This window comes from Amphiprion ocellaris, chromosome 17 (assembly GCF_022539595.1).
Source record: "Amphiprion ocellaris isolate individual 3 ecotype Okinawa chromosome 17, ASM2253959v1, whole genome shotgun sequence".
NCBI lineage: Eukaryota > Metazoa > Chordata > Actinopteri > Pomacentridae > Amphiprion > Amphiprion ocellaris.
In genome coordinates, this window is record NC_072782.1 from 17,045,217 (window position 1) to 17,070,732 (window position 25,516).

Consider the following 25,516-nt stretch of genomic DNA (forward strand, 5'->3'; position numbering starts at 1 on the left):
CTTCGATGTGTATTCTATTTAGCAGACTTGTGTAACTATCTCATCAAGTTTATTTTGCAATATTTTCAGGAAACTTGTTCTCTGCTTAGGATGATATTTAGCGTTGGTAATATGTCACCCATCAGATCATTGTCACATTGTAAAGTAGCTCAGTGTTTTTGTTACTTTGGTTTAATGAACGTACTAAACTTCCATACTGCTCTCCTAAATGAGACTTTTTAAGCCAAGGAACATTGTCATATACAAGAAAATTACTTGCAATTTTTAAAAATGCTTATTATTCCGCCATGAAGGCGAAGCCTTGGCAGACTCCTGTGGCAATCGGCCTTGGCTTGTCTATCTGTTTGTCTGTTAGAAACATTTCTGTTTGACTTCTGGAGCAACGGATTTGGATGACATTTTCAGGGAAGGTCAGAAATGACACAAGGACCAACTGATTAGATTTTGACAGTGATGTGACTTATTGTCTGCATCCACGGATTTGTTAATGATTTCTGTAGCATTGCGAGATAGCGTCATGACATCACTATGACAACAAGTGAACACTCCGTCGGCTGCCTGCTGACGATCACATGATTGCGATCCCACAAGTGCGTGTGATAGAGCCATTGGAATAAAAGACTATAATGTTTGAGACTCTAATCCCTCATGCTGCAACCTCTTGTAGGAAGGCTTAAGACTGTTTTGATCTCTCTGTTGAGTAACTAACTGCTCAGTCTGCAGGTTCCCTCTTAATGCTGTTTCAGTCAGCTGTGAGATTAGTCCGTTCAGTCAGCGTGCTGCCTGACTGCACCGAGAGCCGAGCAGACGTCTGAGCTGCCGCAGAGGGAACATGAATGATAACAGCCAGGTGAGTGAAAGGACAGGATTTTATATTGATCCTATTTAAGGTGAATGTAAATAATGTGGTTCGACACAGGAGCGTATGATTGTGTAGTGTTCTGGTTTAATTAAATGCAAGTCTGAGATGTGAATCTTTTGCAAAGAATAACTGGCACTTTATTTGAGAGCGCACATTTACTCATCAAAGCCCTGCATTAATTTGAATGCATATTCTGTGTTTCTGTAGGAAAATGAATATTGTAGTAAAAACATAGAATATAATTAATAACAAATAGCTGTAATAAATGTGCATCACCGTCAGTTTCCAGTGGAGCCCTGGAAATATAAGAAAAATATAAAACCAATTAATATTCTGCTAAATCAATGGGGTGAACCATGAGTTATGTAATTTCGTGAGATCGACTCAGAATGAAATCAAACATACCAACAAGGCTTAACCTCAGAAAACATGACTGAATTATGCAACAGTGTTCTGATCCCTAAAGCTGTACTTCACTTGATATGATGTGTTAACTTCAAAAAATGTGACTAATAGTCCATTGTGATGCATGTCTATGGAATATGACATAAAATTTGTCCATTTTATTAAAATAAAGAACTGGAATGTAATTGTTAATGGTCTGATAGCTCATTTCAAAGACCACAGTGTATATTAAGTGTCTGATCGATGACAAAATCTTGCAAAATCAGACGTGAATGACTATTTTTAAGGCTCTAAACTATTAACTTATAGTGTAAAGTCATCACAATAATGCATGACATCTGATGTCCACACAATAACATAATACACAAACAACACACTTAAGTAGATTCTCTTTTAAAAAGCTGACCAGGAAACATGCTTCTAAGCGGATTATAAATCAAATCTTCCATCAAGGAATTCCATCAACTGCATGAGGACTCAGGAAGACATTCTTTATTGCTCCAAATACAGTATCATATTTCCTCCCAGCAAAGCATAACAAAAGCTATTGTTTCAAAGACAAAGGTAACATTATGTATTGTGCAGAGATAAATTCTTGCAGTATGAACCTTGGTTTTGCTTTGTGATGTGACCAACTTACCTCCTATCAGTTTACTCTGAGAGATCTGACGCCTGGACGATATCCAGGGATTAAAGTGATGCACTAATTTAACACTGTCAGCCTTGTTGGTGCTGGGCTCTTATGTAATAGGTTCCTGCTGGAAGAAACAGTCAGGTGTTTGAAACTTACACGACTGATAAAAGCACAAAATATCCAGAAATGTGGAAAAGAAATGTAGTTATCCATGACAAACAGATAGTAAATGTTGCATTCTGAGGCAAAGTAGAGTGACGTTAGCCACATCAAACAGTGTACGCAAACTCTTGCTGTTTGGCTCTTTGATTTCCAAAACAGAGCTTATTCTCATCTGTGTCTCAGGGTCTCAGACTTGGATTTAAAGTAATGCAATTTTAAATTTTTTACACAAATCTCTTCCAGGATGTGGAGCTGCTGCAGCAGATAGAGAGGGAGGTGAGAATGCGTGAGGGGGCCAGTAAGCTGCTGGCAGCTTGTTCCCAGAGAGAGCAGGCCCTGGAGGCCTCCAAGAGTCTGCTAACCTGCAACGCTCGCATCCTGGCCCTGCTGAGCCAACTGCAGAAGATGAGGAAAGCACAAATCCTGCAGAGAGTGGGGCGCAGGTCAGATATACTGTGTATCTACAGATAATATAACAGCAAAGCGACGTAGAAAGTAACATTGCGCTGGTGTATTATAAAGAGGAAGCAAGTCTTGTGTTTGCAGACATTGTCATGCTTGCTGTGAGCCACTAGAGGTCAGATAACATTTTAAATTCATGGAGATCCTATAAAGCTTGCCTTATTGTGAATCTAACCCAGGGGTGTCAAACATAGGACCCATGGTCCAAAACCGGCCCGCCAGACTGTCCAGTTTGGCCGACAGGATGACTTTGCAAAGGGGAAAAATTAGAGAAGACATTAACTGCTAATTGTACATTTGTAAAACTGTGTATAAATACTATATTGTTCAGTTCCCAATTCCTGAGACAGAATGTTTTGTGCCTTTGTACATGCACTATGATCTATAAGTTTTAATGTGTAAATTAATTTGTACACGATAAAATATAAAAATTGAAAATCTAAAATTTAAAAAGGTATAAAATTGTAAATGATAAACTGAGGCATAATATTGTTTAAATTGCATTTGTTTTTCTTAAGAAATTTCAGGTTGGTCATGAAGTTTTGTGAAAACATAGATCCTTAAATGTGAATATTTTCAGAACATACTTTTGCACTAAAATGAAGGGAAGCATTTTATATGTCAGCATGCCGTGATTTTACTGGTCCAGCCCACATGAGATCAAACTGGCCTGTATGTGGCCTTGAACTGAGATGAGTTTGACACCCCTGATTTAACCCTTCACGTGTGCATACAGATACTTTCAAGACTATGTATGTAATGGAGAGAATTTTAATAAATTACAACATAAAATGTGAAACAAATGTGTTAATTCAACTGTAAGCTGTTCTTTTTGAACCTAAGCTTGTTTCGTTGCTTCGTTGTCATTAGTGTTCCTGTTATTTTGTCCACCTCCTTGTGTGTGGATGGTTGATAAATGACTGTGTCCTTCACTGCAGACCATCTGAAGATGTAGAGCCATGCACAGGAAAAGTAGCACTGTCAGGTGAGCGTTAATGAAACATTTTGCCTCAGAAACTACTTCAACTAAGTTTTAATCTTTCATATATTTTATACTCCTAACTTAATCATTTGCATTCTGTAGACCTGCGCATCCCCCTCATGTGGAAAGACTCTGAGTACTTCAAAAACAAAGGCGGTAAGTCAGACTGGTGAGATGAAGGGAACTGATTGTGGTGTCTATTGAACTTAGGTGGATCAAAAGAAAAAAAATCAGTTTAATTCACAAGTGAAAGTTCTGACACACTGGTTTTTATAAAGTAGCCCTTTTATAAAGAGTATATGAAATTAAAAACACTTACTGTCTACACATTGATTACCTTGAATAAATCATCACAGGACAAAACATATAAAAAATACACTCCAAATATGTATGAAGACTTTGTACTTCTCCTATGCAGTAAAGACAAAAGTCTAAAAAAAAGTAATTTACCATCAGCCTGAGTGAAAAACAAACTTCTGTAAAAAAACAAAACAATGACACACAAAAAAGGCATTTTTCTGTAATTAAAATTCTGTTTTTAGCATTAATATCACATCATGCAATAACAATTAATTAATAATTAATAGAGGATCCATACACGTGTAAAAACAATAAATTTACCTCTAATTTAGTTCTTATTAGGTATTATTATTGTTATTGTAAAAATAAAATTAAAAATATTGTAAAATAATGTAAAGCAAAGTTTCAATTTGCAAAATTATACTGTTAATTTTACATAAAGTTTAGTATAATTTTAAACATATAAATTCACATATAAGAAAATCTTACAGATCTTTAATGTTAAAATATATGCCCACCTATAAAATCAATGGATTTACCTTTCAAAAAAATGTATAATTATGGCCATTAAACTAATACTTATGGTTATAAATTCAATAATAAATTTAATTTCTATAATTTCAGATTATATTGAGTCTAAAACGAGTTTCTGAAAGGAAAAATTCTTCAAAATGTATTTTTGTTCTTTAACAGTGTACTCGTTTCTGTTTCCTTGCAGAGCTCCATCGTTGTGCTGTGTTCTGCCTGCTTCAGTGTGGAACCGAGATCCAGGACACTGACCTGGTGATGGTCGACAGGACGTTAACTGACATCTGCTTTGACGACACCATTGTTTTGTAAGTCATCACTACTGCAATTGTAGAGACTTAAATTCTGTTCATTCCCATTTAAAGTAAGAAATATACACTGCCCATCCAAGAAACAGTTGCTCACTCCAATATTTCTTTGGACCGCCTTTAGCTCTGAGAACGACACATTCACTGTGGCATCGTTTCGATAAGCTTCTGCAATGTCACAGCATTCACTTCTGTCTAGAGTTGCTTTAATTTTCTACGAAAATCTTATATTGATTATGGGAGAGTCGGACCGCTGCGCAAATTCTTCTCCAAAACCTCCCAAAGATTCTCAATGGGTCTGAAGTCTGGACTCTGTGGAGGCCAATCCATGTGTGGAAATGATGTCTCATGCTCCCTGATCCATTCATCCTGGCATCGTCATCTTGGAACATGCCCATGCCATCAGGAAAGAAAGACCTCGTATTTTTTAGTATACTTCGGTAGTCAGCTGACTTCAGTCTTTGGGAACATAATGCTGCTGAACCTGACCAACCCCAGACCATAACCCTAACCCCCACAGGCTTGTAGGCACTAGACATGATGAGTGCATCACTTCATCTGCCTCTCTTCTTACCCTGATGCCCCATCACTTTGGAACAGGGTAAATCTGGACTCAGATCACATGACTTTCTTCCATTGTTCCAGAGTCCAATCTTTATGCTACCTAGCAAACTAAAACCTTTTTTTTTCTGATTAGCTTCGCTGATCAGTGGTTTTCTTAGAGCTACACAGCCGTTTAGTCCCAATTCCTTGAGTTTCCTTCACATTGTGCACGTGGAAATGCTCTTACTATCACTATTAAACATAACTGTGAGTTCTACTGTTGATTTCCCATGATAATTTAAGAGTTTGTTCCGACCACATTTGTTCCTCAAAGATGATGGTTCACCACTGTCCTTCAGTTTTTAATAATGCGTTGGATGTTGCAATCTCCTTAGTTTTCTGTTTGTTTGTTGCAAGGCAACAATGTGACCCATCTGAGACAGATTAACATCCTTTCAATGACCTCAGAAACTGTCTTCCAACATGATTGTTTAAGAAATGAGAAGCTCCTCACTGCATCAGCTGGGATTAAATAAGTTGCTGCCACCTTCAACATATTCATCACTGCAGTAATTATCCAATGGAAGACTCTTACCTATTTGCTTTGTTAAATTCAGGTGGCGACTTTTGTTTTTGGACAAGCAGTGTAGATTTTTTTGTGTGTTTTTTTAAAAAATTTTTTCTACTGATGTCTCAATATTACCTTGTCTTAAAGCCATTTTATAAATCACTTTCTATGTGTGTGTGTGTGTGTGTGTGTGTGTGTGTGAGCAGCAACAATGTAGCTCCAGGGTTTCAGCTTCGAGTTGAGCTCTACAGCAGTTGTGTGGTTGAGGATTTCTCCCCAGCGGTTCTGGGATCCAGGAAAGCCAGCCTTCTTGGGGGCTCACTGGGACGCTCCTCTGGGAAAAAAATCCGTGCTGCATTCGAGTCTGCGGCTTTTTGTGGATCTATTTCCACTGGAGGAGGAGAAAGACCTGGAAGCATGTCACCAACGTTCTCGCCTGACCTGTCTGCACTGTGAGATGATTCTTCATGAAACACATTTTGTGTTGTCCTTTAGATAAACTGTGACTGATTGTGGCCATGTTTTCTGTCTGAAGGGGGGCGAAGTATAACCTGCTGGCTCACACAACACTGACAATTGAACACATCCAGGAAGGTTTCAAGACACATGATTTGTCACTATCAACAACAGGTGAGTCTGATCTTCTCCTCCTCTTGCCTCCTCTCCTTCTACAAATTGCAAATTATTCTTTTTGTTGTTTTCCAGAGGATAGTCCACACTGGTTGCCTCTGTATGGAAACATGTGCTGTCGACTAGCTGCTCAGCCTCAGTGCATGATTCAACCAGTGATAAGTGGACAAATCAAAGTCAAGGTGACTAGATTTTCATTCATTATCCCCCCCTTTTTTAATTTTATAAATTATTATTGTGATTCACAGTATTACTTTACTCCCTGCTCTCATTCAGCTTGCAGAGGACTTCAATTATTGGGAGGATGTCTACGGTGTCCTCAGGAGACAAACTCTTCTCTGTTATCAGAGCGAAGAAGATCTGGAGTCTGAGGAGGAGCCATTGCTTGTGATCCCCATCAGAAAGGTTGGTTCGAAACAATCAAAACCTGATGAATAAAGAGATGGATTCATTTAGTTGTTTGTTCAGGTTGATGACAATGACAAGCCAAGGCCACCAGAGTGCAGTGATGAATTAATGGAGAAGAAATCTGTTGTGAGGAGCTGAAGATTGGAAAATTTTAAGCATGATTCCTTTCTCTGACATTTGCTATATTATATATGTATTTGCATTTATTTTATTATAAATAAAATAGTTAAATAGTAAGCTCTTCAACCATCATATTACAGATACAAAGATGACCAATCTATCTATCTATCTATCTATCTATCTATCTATCTATCTATCTATCTATCTATCTATCTATCTATCTATCTATCTATCTATCTATCTATCTATCTATCTATCTATCTATCTATCTATCTATCTATCTATCTATCTATCTATATATATATATATATATATATATATATATATATATATCTATATATATGTCTATCTATATATATATCTATATATATGTCTATCTATATATATATCTATCTAATCCCTTAAACATCTCAGTGAAAGAAGAGCAGCTCGAAATACTTGAGTTTAAAATCTTAAAGCTAAATGAAACATTTTCATTCCAAGGATTATTTTTTTTGCAGGAAGTCAACAACTTAATTAAACCAGTTCTTCGAGCTAAGCTAACGTGGTTTAATTAAAACATGACCTGATGTTGGCATTAAGTGTGAGACCACAGAACTGCTGTAATGAGGAAGTTTTTGCAGCTGAGTTTTATTTTAAATCACACGCGATGTAGCTTCTTTGTATCTGTTAAGGAAGACTAACCCATTTTTGCATACGATATATGATGCATTGGTTAATGAGGATTGTGTTGCCTGTGATGAAGTACACAGTCAGGAGTCAGGAGGCTTTAAGGTGGACAGAGGTCTGCATACAGGACAAGTAAGTGGGGACAAAACTGCAGACTTTACTAGTAACTAGTAAAAGCTACTAGAAAAACAGAGAAACATGGTTTTGTTCAGTGCAAAAAAAATCTGATCTTCAGTTTGCATGTTTTGTTATCTCCATGACTCTCAAAATGTTACATTTCCTCTGCTAACCTGAGCCCAAGCTTGAGCTCCACAGGACAGAATTACAGAATGGTTAAATGTACTCAATGGATTGTAGCTGATATATATTGAAAAAGATGTTTTTGTTTACAGCGGATTTATGCAGAAATTCAGACAAATGGAATTGAGCTGTTGAAGTATTTTGTCAATTAAAAGTAAAGCCTTAATATTTCAAGATGCCATGTAAAAAATACAGAAAACAAACAAACAAACAAAAAACAGACAGAGACAGACAGAGACAGACAGACAGACAGACAGACAGACAGACAGACAGACAGACAGACAGACAGACAGACAGACAGACAGACAGACAGAAAACAGCAGCAATGTTTCAGCAGCTGGGGTGCCAAATTGTGGAATGACAGGAAATAACCAAGAAAATTATGAATAAATAAATAAACTAGAATTAAAATACATTCTCTGTCCTTAATTTTTAATTTAAAGTAAACATGATTTAATACACAGGATTTGTTTATTTTTAATGTTTAATAACAGATATTTGCCAATAATTTATTATGATTATGATTGTGATAATGATAATGACTATTATTAATATTATCAATATTCATTCATATATATATATATATATATATATATATATGATAGATAGATAGATAGATAGATAGATAGATAGATAGATAGATAGATAGATAGATAGATAGATAGATAGATAGATAGATAGATAGATAGATAGATAGATAAACATAGAGTTTATAGATATTATCATCTAATGAAAACACTTCAATCCATGTCAGTTTTTGTTCTGACAACTAACTTGAAGTCATTCAGTTTATTCAATTAAGTTTGCTCTATTAGATAAGAAGGAAACAAAAACAAGTTTGTGAAATTACAATAAATTTGTAAATGTATTTTAATAAAGTTTATGTCATTTTGGGTTTTTTTTTACAGTCTAGGCCAGCTGTGACATCATCACTAGCTGTAATGTCTGAAATATGTGGATGTGTGGGAAAATAATCTCTTTGGTACTTTGCCATATGTATTCATGCAGGCAATCCAGTCTTATTACCTAGATAATTTGACATGTTTTCCCATCAGGATACCCTCGTCTGTGTGTCTGAGAGCGATCCTGTCCAGTGCCACTATATATGCATCAGTACGCAGCGTCAAGGAGATGATGTAACCTACACTCTCACCACACACACACCTGAAGACATCCAGTGCTGGGACAAGGCCCTGCAGCAGCATGTCTATAACATGAGTGAGACCTGAAAGAAAAAAAATGTTACTCTGACTGTAATAACATCCGCAGGCTGATCTGTACCAACTGGCAAAGCTGCTTCGACTATATTTTAGCAGGCAGGACAGGTTTCAAGTGAGACATTATAAGGAAGTTTCAATATGTATTATTTTACACAACTACAGCGTGTGCACACAACACAACCTTTAATACTAGAAAATAGTCAGAGAGAAATGGGTTTCCAAAATCCCATTGCATTTGCATGTGGGTTACATACACGGAGCAGACCTGAAAAAACCTCCTCGAACCTGTCATCACATTCACATTAAGAATGAGTCAATGCGGTAATGTGCCACTCCTTGGCATGCACATGGGTGTGTTTGTTTGTCTGCAATCTTTGGTTTAATGTTTAGCCGTCTTTTTAACTATCACTTTGGAAATTACGTGGAAAACCCTCAGGCTGTCTGAAAAGTCAAGAAAAGAAAAGTGCAATGAATAGCACATTCAAGACAATGAAATGCTACTGATACAGAGGTCTTCTTCAGTTGCCCAGTGAGAAGTGAAACTATGCTAGTTTTTGGTGTTTTTACTCAAGTTTTTCAAAAGATTGTTGCACTTTTAGGCTGCAGAGAGCAACACAAATAGGCATTTTGATTCATGAAGTTATCAGAATCCAATGTTTGCAGCTAGCTACAACTTGAACTACATACTGATATACAGTACAACAGGTATGACATCCTGTAAGCTGAGGTATTCATACACATTATCAGACTGGTGTTGAGATGCTGCCAGCGTGTCAGGTATTGAAAGAGTGATTTCACAGCCCACTTGCTGTTAGTTTATTAATGTCTGGGTACATTTTTGCCATTAATCTGCTGTACAAAACCCTGCTAATACTTTTCGTTGCAGGTCAGTGGAAACAGTGTTGTGATAACCTTATGAAGATTGACACGCCGAGCAGCAGGAAATCCATCACGGTGAAGCAGGGATCTCTATTCCATGAAATAGGTAGTAAGACAGGCAGATCTTCCAGTAATATCAGTCAACTACAACCTTAAAGGGCTTTTTTGTTTGTTTATCTCAAGTCCTGACTAAAGTTGCTGCACGTCACAATATTTATTTGTCACAAAATATGTTTCAGGGTTTCATTACAACGTTTTCTACCATTTCAGGTCTGTCTCACTTATAATTATATGTTAGCTTTTATTTGTGTACTCAATTTAAAAATGCAGTGAAGACATTTAAAATCAAACTGCACCTAAATTGCAAATTGATGAATTAAAACTGCATTTATGGATTTTTGACCACATAGGGGCAGAAACAGCAAGCTGTAACATGATATATTTAAACTTTTTGCTGTTGCAGTGAACCTCAGGTAGCAGTTGCCAGATATTGAGCTACATTAACATTCATTTAGGCTCACATTTGTTTACGCCTGATATATAAAAGTTCATAATTCATCCTATTTTCACCTGTTTGCCCTAACTTCTGCTAGATGCTAAATACTCCACTACATTCACCAATTAGTCACCAACTCCACAATTTTGGTGCAGAGATGTAAAGTACTGTGGCTTTTAGGAGGTTTAAAACTGGATGAGACCAGTAAAAACAAGAAAAGCACTTAGAGAGCATAGTACTCCGCCAAGGCTGTTCATTCCCCCATATTGTCAAAAATGGAGCATTTGTTTATTAGTTATTGATGATCAGAAATCATGGCACCATAGAATGTGGCCATTTATTGTAGAGCTACCCAGAGACAAAATAACCTTGCGCTGAGCACATCCTAAATATGTAGCAGGCAGCGGGAATTGATGGGACTCGGAAACACCCCTACAATTTAATCAGTTGTTCCTTATATCATTTCCAACAGATGAGTCTCAATAAGTCTGCAGCGGTCGATTTGTAGCAGGATCACAATCATGTGATTGTCATCAGGCAGCCAACATAGTGTTCACTTGTCATAGTTACAGTGACGCCATGCTGCTATCTGGCAATGATACAGAAATCTTGAACAAATCCATGGATCCAGACTATAAGCTGCATCACTGCCAACATCTAACCACTTGGTCCTTGCATCATTTCCGACCTTCCTTGAAAATTTCATATAAACCCGTTTGTCCATTTGAGTAATATTGCTAACAGACAGACAGATGGACAAACAGACAAACCGACGCTGATCGTCACATAACTCCACCGCATTCATTGGCAGAGTAATAAATCAAAACAGAAAAGTTGCAAAACAATGACCTGGAAAATTCCAATAAGCTTGGTAATGATAAGGTGAACTTCAGAGTGCTGATGCTAATTCTCTGTGGGTTTGTAACGATGAGCTCCTCCTTTCACAAGCAGTCATACATTTTCCACTTTAATGGAGATTTAATATCCATTGCTACTAAATTATGAATCTGCTGAAGGGATTTGCACAAAAAAGCAACTAAAGATCAGCTTGGGATGGGCTCACACCAGTCGTGATTCTGACCCATGAGTGGACATTACTACATTTTTGCAGTAGTAGTCACTGGTTGGACCAAACCTGTCTTCAAACTTTATTCTGATTCTAACTGCATACCTGTAAAGTTACATGAGTGCAACTTTGAGTGCACAGTTGTAATGCTGTGTTGCCAGGATCTTTCCACAGACATAAAAGCAGACACGCTAAGTTTCTGCCAGCATCTCCACAACCACATTTTGCCACAATGACACACACACACACACAGGCATACACACAAACACAATGGCACATATCGACAGACTCAGAAAATCAAAACAAAAATATCATGGCCATAACCAGACGGAACATTATTTGCTTTTAACTTTTAATTAAAGCTCACAAACATACAGAACCATTAATTTATAAGTAATGTCATAACCTACGTCATGCGCTTCACCGTCCATTACAGGAATTCTGACAATAGCCTATAATTTGCAAAGGTATTGTCTTTATCTGCAGAAAGTTGGAGTGACGCCTAGCCTTAAAGTAGACAAACGGGTTTGAGTAAATAGCAGGATCTAAAAGATAACTAAAGGTGCCCAACAATGACCTGAGACAATAAGACAGACAATGTGGACGTGAATAGACACATTATCTCCAACACCTGCTGACAAAAATATCAGTCATGCCAATCAAAACTTATATGGCTGCACTCAAAAGCAGGCACTGAGGGAGAAAACTTCTGTTAGCATCTAAATGCGGATGCGTTGTTCAAATAACAAAATGTTCATGGAAAGTAAAAGTCTCACAAGGAAAAGAAGTCAAAAATACAGCAGTAAAGACAATAGGAACAGTTCCTCATAATCAGACACTTATCAGCCAAACTGTTTCCATTCACATGTTTAACATATTTGATCTAGAGCGTGGTAACTTTTAATTAAAGTCATTTATCTTTCATTTTTCTCCTTTTTCTTCTTCCTCAGTAACACCCTCACCTCCCAGAGAGGGGCCTGCGGTTCCAGATTTATCTTTTGAGATTCGTTCTTTGCTCTCTTCTTACTACAAGGAAAGGTAGGTTTTCTACCACACAGTCGGCAGTATGATTCACTTTCTCTGGCTGCATTAAATACAAAATCCTCCCCCAAAGCTTAGCATGACAGACTTAATCTTATGTTTGGTTATTGTGACATTCCAGTGCAGCTGGCATTGTTACTTCAAGCAGTGAAATGCTAAATAGGACATGCTAGTGACTTTAAATCAGCACAACAAAAGGACCTGTTTGAATCTGACCCGCATGCACTGACACCACATGTTGAGTGAAACAATAAATTCCTGCCCACGCACTTTACATAACAATATGTATTTTGCAATGTGTACATATCTGTCAATGCTTCTGTGGTTAAAATATGTTGATAAAAGAGATAGAGATTGATTCTTAGAAATATCTCACACTCTCATGGGAATACAGACCTTGTACCTCTTATTGTGGTAAGTATTGTGCGTTACATGTTATTTCAGCACATATTCTTTTCATCTCACTCTAATTGCAGTGAAATTACTGCGGCTGTACAGGTTGTACAGCTTTAATAATAAGTTCCATATTACTTGTTTGGTGTGTTCATTATCATGGAAAAAGCCATAATAGATAATGACATAGGTAATGATCTTCTCTTTCATGCACCCATTGAGGTCACCAAGGACGTGACTCACAGGTGACATCAGAACTAAACAAGACAAATACGTCTTTTTACACAATGTAGGCTGTGTCATCAGACTTTGACTGATAATTTGATGTTTTACAATGGCAAGCAAATAAAAGTTACAAGTTTAAGTCTGCACACAATGCACAGGGTTGTCAGCAGCTTCACATTTTGTTCAGGAGTGTGATGTTTTGTGTACAGAGAAAGGCCAGAATTTGGTCAAACAATGTCTTGGAGAACAGGTTTAACTGTAGACTTTGATAACTGACAAGGTGTATGACAAGGTGACTAACGCCAACCTTTACAATGCTATCCTTGTCTAACTTTGAATACATTGTGTACGTTCCCACCAACGATTGACGTTTTAGTTTTTTTGTCCCAGTATTCTATTAGACCTATACATTGTATGCATAACTGTGTGGTGTGTGGCTGAAGGTTGGACTGTAGGAATATTTACAGCTTGCTGTGATTTTCCATGCTGGTATAGAAAGGCACATATAGTGCCTAGAAAACGTATCACAGACCCTCAGTGTTTTCCCCTTTTATTGCTTTTAAACACTGAATCATATTCAAGTCAATTTGGCTTTTGTCTCTTTCATGTCAAAGTGAAATCAGATTACTACACAGCAATGTCAATTATTTAAATATATAAAATGTAAAATAAGTGATTACATCATTAGTCACCCCTATTAAAGTGACTAATTCAACACAAGTGTAGGCAACTGGTGCTAGAAGTCCCAGTTATTGAAAGTTAGATCATTTGAATGCAATGAATGCATCTCAGATGACTGTAACTCCTTAAGAGGAGTCATAGGTGTCGTGGTGGCCTCCCCCACTAGTCTCTGTCTTATACGGTCACTCAGTTTTAGAAGACAACCTGTTATAGGCAGAATTATGCATTTATCATATTCCTTCTATTTCCTAATGACAGATCTAACTGTACTCCAAGGGATATTGTCTTTGAATTATTTTTTTTTGTAACTATCCTCTGACTTATGCTTTTCAATAACCTTTTCAAAGAGTTGCTTGGAGTGTTCTTATGTCATCAGGGTGTAGTTATATCCAGGAGTATCCAGCAACTTGACATTTCAGATACAGGTGTCTTTATACTACAGTCACTTAGGATGCATTCACCGCACTCAGATTAGCTTCATTTCAATAACTGTGACTTCTAGCACCAATTGGCTGCAATTGTGTTGAAATTGATGAGTCGCTTTCAAGGGGGGAGGATACGTATGCAATCACTTATCATCCATTTTATCTTATTTTAAAGATATACATATAGATTTTTTTTTGTAATTTCTGGACAAATATTCTAATTACATTGAGTATGATTAAATGTTGAAAAGATTCAAGGATTCAAGGATGTTTATTGTCATTACATTTCTGCAACGAAACTTTGTTGATAGTTAAAGCTTACAACTTTCAAGGATGATGAACACTTGCATAAGCACCCTAAATCTGATGATATCTGGCAGTGGTATGTGTAGAGAATTGGACATAATGTCATAAAGTTGTGAAAACATTTTAAAAGCAGATACTAAACTGCTTCTGACAGTTTGTAAAAGTACAACCAAACCTAATCCTGTCACATTGTTCAACAACAGATGATAAAGTTAAAATCCAGATGTATGAAATGTGCTGTGGGGTAAACAAGGTAGATTCTCCAGACTAAATTCAAGAAAAACACATACTTTCCCTCCTACTTGTAGGTGAACGTGCAAAACTTGTTGACTGGCATGTAGTGTTTTATGCATGTTCTGGTAAACAGATAATATCCTCATACCAAGTGATGCCTTGACAAGAATCTCACAGTTGGAATTTTGGAGTTCACAGGTAGTTGTATGAATAGTTTCACCTGTTAGGAAGGTGTAATGACTAAAAATCTTTGCAGACTGGAATGTTAACACGTGTTTGGCACAAAGAAACAGTTTCCATGTCATTTCACCTGCCTTATACTTAGTGTTACACTGATCATAACACACAGAGTAGAATAAGATTTATCTGACTTTTCTTTTCTTTCATTTTTTTACAGTTATTGATGACCCTGCCACTGCTAATCTGGACCTGTGAGAAAGTGTTATTCTGTCCGCTTGTGGTTACTATGCCTGGTCAAGGAAAAAGACATGGACATGATGAATGGTGTTGTTTCAAAACCTGCAGAGGACACCACACTTACTGTACCACACTGACTGTTTTCATTCTTCTCCTTAACTGTTTATCCAACCAGCATTACTAGTAAAAAAGAGTGAAAAGTAAGAAATGTGAACTTGCAATCTCAAGAAAAGAAATGATTGTAATGTTATATTAAATGTAGAATAAGTACAACACTACATGTACATGTTAAGAGATAGCATTTACCAAGTGGCTTCTAAAAAAACATTTTATTTACCTTAATCACCTTATCTTTATGTGCAGTGCTGCACAATGTTTGAAAAGAAACCACAGACTATTCTCTAACATGAGATTCACAAAAACTAAGTGTCTCACAAATGTGAAATATATCTATGAATGGAAATTGACTGATGGATCATTTAACACAGGGGCTGCAACTAAGCAACAACTAAATCAAACTCATTTGTATTTTCAGCTACCTATTGTAATGTCATAACACATACAGCGGTTACACTTTCATTTATGCCCAATTCAACTGTTGTTGCCCTTACCCCCACAGAATTCTCATATTGAAACCATAAAAGCAGGGCTTGCTTGCGCATATCTGTTGAGTCAGAAGCCAAACAGTCCCAGTAGAAAATCTTGTTTAGCATAAGCAGACAGTTCCCCTTACAGTAACCACCAGTGGTTTCATAGTCGTGGCCATCTGGTGGGAACACCTCTTGGAAATCATTCCAGTGTTATGCAGTATATACAGTGCCGTGAAAAAGCAGAAACCTTTGATTTTTGCATATTTCTCACACTTAAATTGTCCAGATGACAAAAATATGCATATTTAATATTCGACAGAGATAGTGCACAAATTACAAAATGCAGTTTTTAAACGATAATTTATTAAAGATTTACTGAAAACTCATATCAGCCCCCCTGTGAAAAAACAAACGTCCACCTAAACCTAATAAATGCTTGGGCCACCCTTGGCAACTTGGCGATAGCTTAGGTAGGTCATGAACTGATGGTGGCTATTTCTCCAGGAAGATTTTCTGACAGAGAGCAGAATTCACGGCTCCATCAATTACAACACGTCGCCCAGTTCCTGTGGAAGAAAAGCAGCTCCAAACCATCACACCACTACCACCAACATGTTTCACCATCATGTGCTTCTTGTGGAAAGTAGTTTTAGCTTTGCACCAGATTAACGGGACCCATGTCTTTCAAAAAGTTCCACCTGTGATTCATCAAGTCCACAGGATGTTATTCCAAAAGTCTAATGGCTCATCTAGATATATTTTTGCAAACGCCGGACGGACCTTTATGTTCTTTTTGGTCAGCAGTGGTTTGTGCCTCTCCCATGGACGCCATCTTCACCCAGAGTCTTCCTTATTGTGGAATGATGCAGACGGACCTTAACTGAGACCAGTGAGGCCTGCAGATCTTTTGACGTTTGCCTGGGTTCTTTTGTGACCTAAACATGGGTTAGATATTGACACGCTCTTGGAGAAATGTTGGTCAGGCCAGTCACTAATGGGAATGTTCACCTCTCTTCCGTGTTTTCTCCATTTGTGGATAATGTCTCTCACTGTGGTTCTCTGGAGTCTCAGAGCCTCAGCAATGACTGATAAATGTCAGTGACTTTGTTTCTCATCTGTTCTTGAATCTCTTCAGAACGTGGCATCATGTGCTGCTTTTTCACACCCTTTAGCTACTTCACAGTGTCAGACAGGTTCTATTTAATTATGTTCAGATTCAACAAGCCTGACAGTAATCATATGTGGGTGTGGCTGGAGAAACTGAACCCAGTTACCAAATTCATTTGGTCATTTGGTAGATTTATAGCTAAGGGCGCAATTACTTTTTCACGTAGGGCAAAATGGGCTGGACAGCATTTTTTCTTCAGTAAATAAAATCATAATTTGAGACGTGCATTTTGTGTTTTCTTGGGTTATCTTAGTTTTACATTAAATTTTGTTTGATGATCTGAAACATTTAAGTGTGAAAAATAGGCAAAAATAGAAGATTTCTGTAGGGGGGCAAATACTCCACAGCACTGTATAGCTTCTACAGATGACAAAAGCTTAATAAAATTCAATTATTGCGTTTTTGGGGAGGGTTTTGGGTATCACACTCAGGCACAGATTCAGTCCATTAGAAACTTACTGTTTATCAGGAGCTCACTGTGTAAATTGATGACAAGTTTAATACTTTATAAAAGGAGCTTTTAACAATAAAAAAAAAAAAAAAGAAAAAGCTGAAGGAATTTGGACACTTGAAATACACGATGTAGACGTTTTTACTGATAAGTTCATTAACATCTACAGTAATAAATATAAAAGCTGACTGATGAAGAGGTGGACACCCTGGACAATGCTGTGCTAACACAAAGACCCCGACAACTATACACACTCACACCTATGGCCAATTTAAAATCACCAATTAACCTACCATGCATGTCTTTAGACAGTGGGAGGAATCTGGTAGTTACTCAGTTTGAGTTATATTACTTTGAACTTGAACTGAATTTTATTACAGACATATTTTATTATTATTCTATATTTCTGTGTTGTTGTCCCACCTGAAAGTTTAGAACACTATGTTTTGAATCTGAAAATAATAATTACAGTAACAACGTAATAATCAGCTGGGAATGTAGTGTTCAAGCATAACTAATAAAGACAAAGCTTACTACAGACCAGCTCACACGTCTTCTTTTTACTTCACTGACTTCTGGTATTTGGGCACGGTATGTATGAAATGCAGAGAAAGGCCAGAAAAAGCACATATTTGATTTGGTTATGAAAGTTCAGAAATGTATTCCAGTTTGTTTTGTTGTTTTCAAATGAAAGAAATGAGACCATTAAGAGAAATAGTTTTCCACATGAAACTGTATTTAATGCCTATTGACACATGTTGATTGTATACACAGGCCAGCCACAACAATAAAATCACCTTCCTAATAGGTTGTTGTGTTGGTCGTCTTGATGCCACCCAAACTGACTGCAGGTTTACTGTGGTATCCGCTACTAAAAATTTAGCATGTTACCTCTATGAATTGGAATTTTTTGTTGTTTTCTAGCACAGACGTTCCAGTAAGATTGAGAACTATGGAATTCAGATGCAAAGTCAACACCTTGAACTCTTGAACGTTGTGTGCAATGTTGTAGGTAGGTATATGTGTACCACACTGTTTTCACTGGTCTACCTTACTGCCACAGTTGTCATCTCCTCCCCAGGTAAATGACGTACAAACACCCTGCTGTCAACATCAGGTAAAGGAAAACATGATTCATCAGACCAGGCCATGTTATTCCATTGTTCCATGGTCCAGTTCTGAAACACATGTATGAGATTTTGATGGTAGCATGTCCGTACACAGCCACAACTATCCACAATGCTCTGTGTGTTCTGACATCTGTATCATAGCAGCACTAAGGTTTTCACAGTTCTGTGAGTTCAGACCACATGGACCAGCTTTTACTCCTCACATGCATCATTGAGCCTCCCGGTTGGACCACCTTAGGTAGATATTCACCCCTGCATGCGGGAAACACCCCACAGGACCTGCTGTTTTCCAACCCATTCAATTAGCCCTCACAATTTAGTGCTTGTCAAAGCTGCTCAGACTCCTACCCTCCCATTTTATTTTCTGCGTCCGACATACCCACTTTAAAAGCTGGGTGTTTAGTGGATGCCTAATGTGTCATACCTCTTAAAGGATGCCACTGTGGTGAGATAATCAGCGTTGTTCACGTCACCTGTCAGAAGTTTTAATGTCATGTCTGATTGGTTTATTGTGTCCCAGATGCTTAACTGGTGAAGAAAATGAGCATACACACCTTGATGGGTAATAACTTCCACTCCTCCTTTACAATATAGCTTGCTAGAAGACATAAAAAGACAGTTATTGCTGTTAAACTAACCTCTTTCAGAATTATTGCCTTAACTCTTAAAATGGAAAAGATTGTATAACATGATATAACATGATGTAATTTTTAAAAATGATTCTTGTGAAAACATCACTGACAACAGGATGACAATCAACAAATGAATCATGAAATTTTTACTTTATCAATTTGAATTTATTTAGATTTACACATCAATTAGATTAAATGTACAAGCAATATTTCTGTACAAAACACTTAAAAAGATCAACAATATACATTCTCCAAGTTTTATTTCAGGGTGAGAATGATTTATTCAGTAAATGACATTTTTCTCCTGATGAACTGACGCTTGCATATTATGTGATGACTAAACTGAATCATATGCAATATATTGAACTTCTGTAAGACACAGGGTACATAAAAGAGCTTAATATGAGACAGCTTGAATGTGGTGATGGTGTGTTAATATAATCATGGTGTTCACGATGAGCTTGAGATGATTTTCTTCAGCTTTATGATCTCTTCAGTGGTGAGTTGGGGCTGAGAAGCGGAGCTGGAATTCATCATGAGCAGAGCTGAGGGTCCCATGTCTGACTTCTGCATCCTGGAGGCGAGCTCTTGCTGAGCTCTCACGTAATTAGGGCACATTTTGGGAGCCTGAGTGTCTTTGTCATCGGCATGCCAGGAATTGGGGAACTTTGCGTTGTATGACTTGTTAATATTCTGCTGATCAAATGGAAAAACATTCTGACTGGTTGCATTCTTCAGAATGTCACCTGAGGACAAAGGCTTGTAGCGCGAGAAACCATTGTGGCTTGTAAAGTGGTGATTACTGATTGGATGGGTGGATGGTGTAGGGCTTGGCACATTCCTCAGCCTTAGATCCTCAGCTGTGCTCTGGTGCTGAGGATTCATGTGAAACGTCAAATTGGTGGGGATGACGTCTGCGTCAGAACCATTCCTTTGTCCAGGTTGTTTCTCCTGAGTATGAAGAGGAGGCTCTTTAGCCCCTGGCATCGAGGCTGAGGTCTCGCACAACTTGAGCCACTTATGAAACACAGACAGAGGTATCTCAATCTCCATTTTGCCATCTTTGTCTTGAGAGAGACTGGGCAAGAAACGACTGAGATTGAGCGCCTTGACATCTGGACTTGCTTCCATCTTGTCTTTTGGCCAGATTGTGAAGTCTATTTCTGGAGAGGTGCGTTTTTGTGCCGTTTCAATGGAGTCGTTCTCTGTTCCCAGTGTCATAGCAGAGGCATACATGGGGCTGCTTGACTCTGTCACATCTTTGACATGCGTCTCCTCCCTTGCTTTCACAGGATATGAATAGGTTGTAACTCCTTCACTCGATTCACCATCTTGTGTCTCACATTCTTCATTTCTCAGTGCTCCTGTGTGATTAACGCTGTAGAGTGTGGAGGGTTTGTTCAGAAACTTTGGGTTCTTGCTGGATGAAGGTGGAGCGAATGAGGAGACAGGGTTGGTGTGAGTGTCCCGAGTTGAAGCTTTAATGCTGAGGTTCAGTGGCTCAGCCAGTCCAGATGAGGTTTTGTACTGCTCTGCCAGGTAGCGCAAGTGCTCCAGCGGCTCCTTCACTCTGTCACTTGGGATGAGGTGGGGTGGATGGAGAGAGAGCTGAGCTTTGGGGACAGCGGGGCTTTGTGGAGGCAACACTGTGGAGGTCACTGGGAGATATGGAGGCAGAACTGTGTGGCTTGGGTGATAGTAGTGAGTATACTGGAATGGCAGAGGGAAGAGACTCCCACGTGGGTCCGACTGGAGGTTGTGAGGACCCTGTGAAAGAAATGAGTGGTTCATGAGGCGTTGAAGGAATAGTGTTCTTATAAAACTCTTATTTGCTTTCTGGAACAACCCTTTGAAATCCAGAACCCACAGATGGGTTTCAAAGACCCAGTATCTTTATAAACATTTATCTGAGTCAGAAACTCTATAAGCACAGTTCATCAGATTTGGTTTCTTTCAATTTCTGAAAAATGTTTTCTTTTGTCAGGATATGTAACTAAATTTAAGCTTAAAATCATGATTTTTCATCAAAGCCTCTGCCTTTAATGTATTGTTCCATTTACTGGACTTCAAAAGAAAAATGCTTTACCTAATTGAGGTTTCTTTCAGCAGAATCCGATCGAGTTGTGTCAAGAATATATCATGTCGATGCTCAATATGGAATAGTTTACTAATTTCTGTAATTGTAATCACTGCATCAAAGGTGATTAGTGAAACTGTGAATGGCTTATGAAATCATTTTCTTTTCCTCTTTGTCTTGTTCGTTATTGAAATTAATCAAACAAATCATTCCGACGAAGAACAGTCATGCACCACCAACCACAGAATTGAGAAAGAGCTATCAATCTGTCAATCCTCTCCATGTCCGGGTAGTATGAGGTTGTTCCCTCAAAAGACTTTCTACTCAAACAAGTTTCTAAACTTGTTTAAGTGTAAAATAATACCAACCTGCTGCGGCGGTACTGGTAACAGTTTGCGTTTGGCGGGTCTTGGGCAACCATCGTCGTCCTTGCTGTAGCTGGTGTAGTGGTGGTAAGACTTTGGCTGATGACGCGGCAAGGCGCTCATTAAGATGCCTTTCACGTGGCATTCGTAGGGGAGAAGCAGCCTAAACAAACAACACATGGATCCATTAGAACCTTTTAGAAAACTTGCTACTGACTCACAGCCGGAGAAATATTCATGCATCGTTGGACTCACTTCTCATAGTGTCTGCGGGTGCATGTGGCTGCGCTTGTACTGCGAGGGTTTCCGCCAAGTGTGTTGTAAACTTGTTTCCACAACTGCTGAGAAGTCACCTGGAGAAATGCAAGATATTTTATTAAATATTTATTTGTAGAAAGGGATGAATGTACAAACCAATGCCCCGTACTATATAATTTTTTAGCTACTTCTAAATGTGCAAGACAAGCTTTTGTATCATTAATATAGTCCATTATCAATGTCAGTCTACAGCCTGTCATTTTATCTTCTATTTCAACAAAAGCTTTTATTGTCGCATAATAATAATTTACAAGAATAGAAATAGCAACAACAGCTTAATAAATTATGTTTTTATTGTTTTCAAAATTAAAAAATACCTTGAATCATATTAAAATGCTACTAATACTAATATTACTACTCGTAATAATCATAAAGATAATAATAATATGCATGGTAAATTGGAAATAGAATTTATTTACCTGATGGTAGCCACCCAGGTCACTGACAGTCTTGAACATCACAAACAAATCAACTGAAAAACAAATAAAACATACACAATCAAAATTCATTATAAATCAATCTGCCTTCTTTTTATTTTCTTCATCAGGTTTTTATTTTCTGAAATGTCCGAAAATTATGAAAAGTGTCTTTTATGTTTCTTCAGAACCCTAGTTTGGTTTGTTCCCACAACAGAAGAAATTTTTCATTTACAATGACATAAAACAGAAAAAGAAGCTGAATTAAACAAACTGAAATTAGGAAATGTTTGGGTTTAAGAACTGTCTTAAATGATCCACTTATTATTAGACAGTTGCAAATTAAATCTATTAGTTAATCAGTTACTTTATAAATGACTTTATATCTGCTAGAATATACATATTTGGAAAGAGATGCTAAATCTAAAGCTTTGTTTTGTGCATGTTTCTTTATACTTGTTCAGCCTCACTGAACATATGTTGTATGAACACACATTACTACCAATACAGCTACATTTTTTTAAATAAAATTTGCAACAGACAGAAAAATTGTGAGATATAGGAGATATACGGTATATATATATATATATATATATATATATATATATATATATATATATATATATATATATATATATATATATATATATATATGCCATAATTGTGCAATATTAAACGTCAAATTTCATGGAGAAAATAAGTGCATTCAAATCTAGATGCTCACACTCATTAATTGTGAATTTATTCTGCTTAAAGGAGTTATATTAATAGAAAACAATGTACTCACTTTGTTTGAAGCCCAGATGAGGGATCCTCTCTATTGGTGTATCTCTCTTCTTCATAAACAGGTAGAGATCTTTGAGGAATTGTTCCTCTGTGATCTCCTCCACCGGCTCTTTGGTCCTCTCCTCCTGAAACTCTCCTTGTGCCTTTTCCATCTGTAACTGCAATTATCAGAAAAGAATTTTCAGCTCATCATCACGAGTAACTTTTCATAATTCCATATTTTAAAATGATCGTACTTTTATTTACTCTGGCAGCTGTGAGATTGAAAATATGATGTACAGCACTACTTGGCCAAACACAAGTCTGAGACTCCTGGGCGACAATGGCTCACTGTTACTAGGTCACATTATCTTGACTGATGATTGTCAAACACAGCCGGATTTTTGACCATAAATCAAAGTTTGATCTCATTCGTCTTGGATGACTTAACCCTTTCCCCATAGACAACATACCATTGATGTGAGGCTCAAAATGTGGCATCAATGCACTCTTTCATCAACTACTTTTTCGCAGTTTTTGAATGTAACGCACAAGTCAACATAGAAAAGCTACACATACTCGTCTAGTAGTGTGGTATTTTTTTTCAAAGACTTCATTCCCCTAATTTAAAAATATAAATTTGAATTACAGAAAGCTATTTAGAATTAGATTTAGATACTTTAGGTAAAATACAGATTACATAACAATAAGCAGTGACAGCAGTACATTTACTGAACAACAAAAGTGACCAGAAACTGTAAATTGGTGGAAAGAGACACCATTTTAAGAGAATCTAATTACGAAATTGCACACAACTATAGAGCAGCTTCGTTCAGAATTCTATCCAATATATTGTTCCTCACCTGTGTGTCCACTGAGAGAAAAATGATGGATAAAATTAGCTCATTGTCCGGCTGATCAGAAAGATAGAATTCACAATGTACAGATTGGCTAATCCATCCAGTTCATACAAAAAAAAACTGATTATTATCACTGCCAGCGCTTATTATTGTCGCGTCACGTCAGTCATGCATTTGTCTCTGGCTGGTGCCTGTGTGACAATGAGGGAAACTGACTGAGGGGGTGTTTACTCCAACGTCTTCTACAGAGATTTCTATCGCCAGACCAGTTCAACTTGATCTTGAGCATGTTGCCAGAAACGGTGTACCGGAATATGCCTCCCATATTGGCAGAAAAATGAGGAAACTGGTGAAAATTAAAGCTCATTATAGTCTAGTGACGTTGACATGTATTCATTTGTTTTTATTTGAGACAGATTAAAGTCTTTAAAACACATCAGTTACTGCTATAGCAGACATTCTTTATTGTGACTGAGCGTTGAATGTAGAATTAAACTGAATGTATTATGATTTTTAATATACATGCCAAATAATAGTTTTTACTCATGTTTTTCTAAATATCTCAAGACATTTGGATGTATTACATATTAGTGAGGGGAATGTTTTTAGGTCCACATTTAAAAAGTTTAGTGCTTTTCAAGTTGCCCTTTTACAGTTGTATTTAATGATGAAATAAATGTGTTTTTGTCAGTTATATACAAAGAGCATACTTTTGAATATGTACAATTAGGCTTCCTGATAAACATTTTTAATGAGTATTTAAGTTTACGAGCTTATGAGTTGTAAGTTAACATACATTTCCAAGTAGAATATGATGATGCTGGCATGAAAACGACGTCAGTATGGTAATTATCAATGTGCAAACAAGTAATGTGAGACTTCCATTGCTGTCTAACTGTATTTGAACCTGTGAGGCACATAGCAAGGTTGGTAATTATAGGGCTCTTTTTGCATTCGAATGTATGTTACTCAGATTAAAAGTTAAAAGAACAACAGAAGGACTTATTTAGAGTTTCATTCTTGATTGTGTACAGTATTTTGAGTTGAGTGTTGCCAGATTTGGCTAAATAGTTCAAATTTGAAGCAGTCTAATGTTTTATTTCCTTTTAGGAGACACACCCTCGTTCATCCATTTAGTTAGTATTCTTTGAATATACACCAAAATCACAGTAAAAAGTGATGATATCTACAGCAAGTGCTTGTGTAATATCTAAAATATGATCAACACTTTTTCACAGATGTAAATGCTACCAAAAGAAGCCTGAATTATGAAATGATTTATTTTCCTAATTAAGTAAATACAGTCTCGGTGGATGGAGAATGTGAATGAAATATGAGGGTGTTGCTTTTACGATCAACAAATATGCTGAATGAATGCCATCAGACAGGAACTGCAGCTGTTGTTGTTGAGTGATGGTGTGCTTTGTCTTCCCAGAATCAATTCTTGGTTGCAGTAGCATGTTTTTTTTTTTTGTTGCAT

At 37.2% G+C, this 25,516-nt stretch overlaps 2 protein-coding genes across 2 annotated transcripts; one reads left to right on the forward strand and one right to left on the reverse strand.

Annotated features, from left to right (window-relative positions):
* The first annotated feature begins 13 nt into the window (after positions 1-13).
* LOC111565424 (rhotekin-like) lies at positions 14-18,280 on the forward strand. The gene is made up of 13 exons (XM_023265476.3): positions 14-850; positions 2,307-2,506; positions 3,464-3,510; positions 3,610-3,663; positions 4,526-4,643; positions 5,961-6,206; positions 6,290-6,384; positions 6,460-6,566; positions 6,661-6,789; positions 8,937-9,099; positions 9,988-10,086; positions 12,493-12,580; positions 15,245-18,280. Exons 1-13 carry the CDS (start codon positions 833-835, stop codon positions 15,249-15,251), a joined length of 1,371 nt encoding a protein of 456 aa, XP_023121244.3. The 5' UTR covers positions 14-832; the 3' UTR covers positions 15,252-18,280.
* Positions 18,281-19,378: 1,098 nt separating this feature from the next.
* Positions 19,379-24,241, reverse strand: arid6 (AT-rich interaction domain 6). Its single transcript, XM_023265503.3, has 6 exons — positions 24,040-24,241; positions 23,199-23,355; positions 22,415-22,467; positions 21,933-22,030; positions 21,681-21,840; positions 19,379-21,002 (listed from the first exon to the last, which is right to left on the reverse strand). Exons 2-6 carry the CDS (start codon positions 23,347-23,349, stop codon positions 19,686-19,688), a joined length of 1,779 nt encoding a protein of 592 aa, XP_023121271.2. The 5' UTR covers positions 23,350-23,355; positions 24,040-24,241; the 3' UTR covers positions 19,379-19,685.
* Between the last annotated feature and the right edge of the window lie 1,275 nt (positions 24,242-25,516).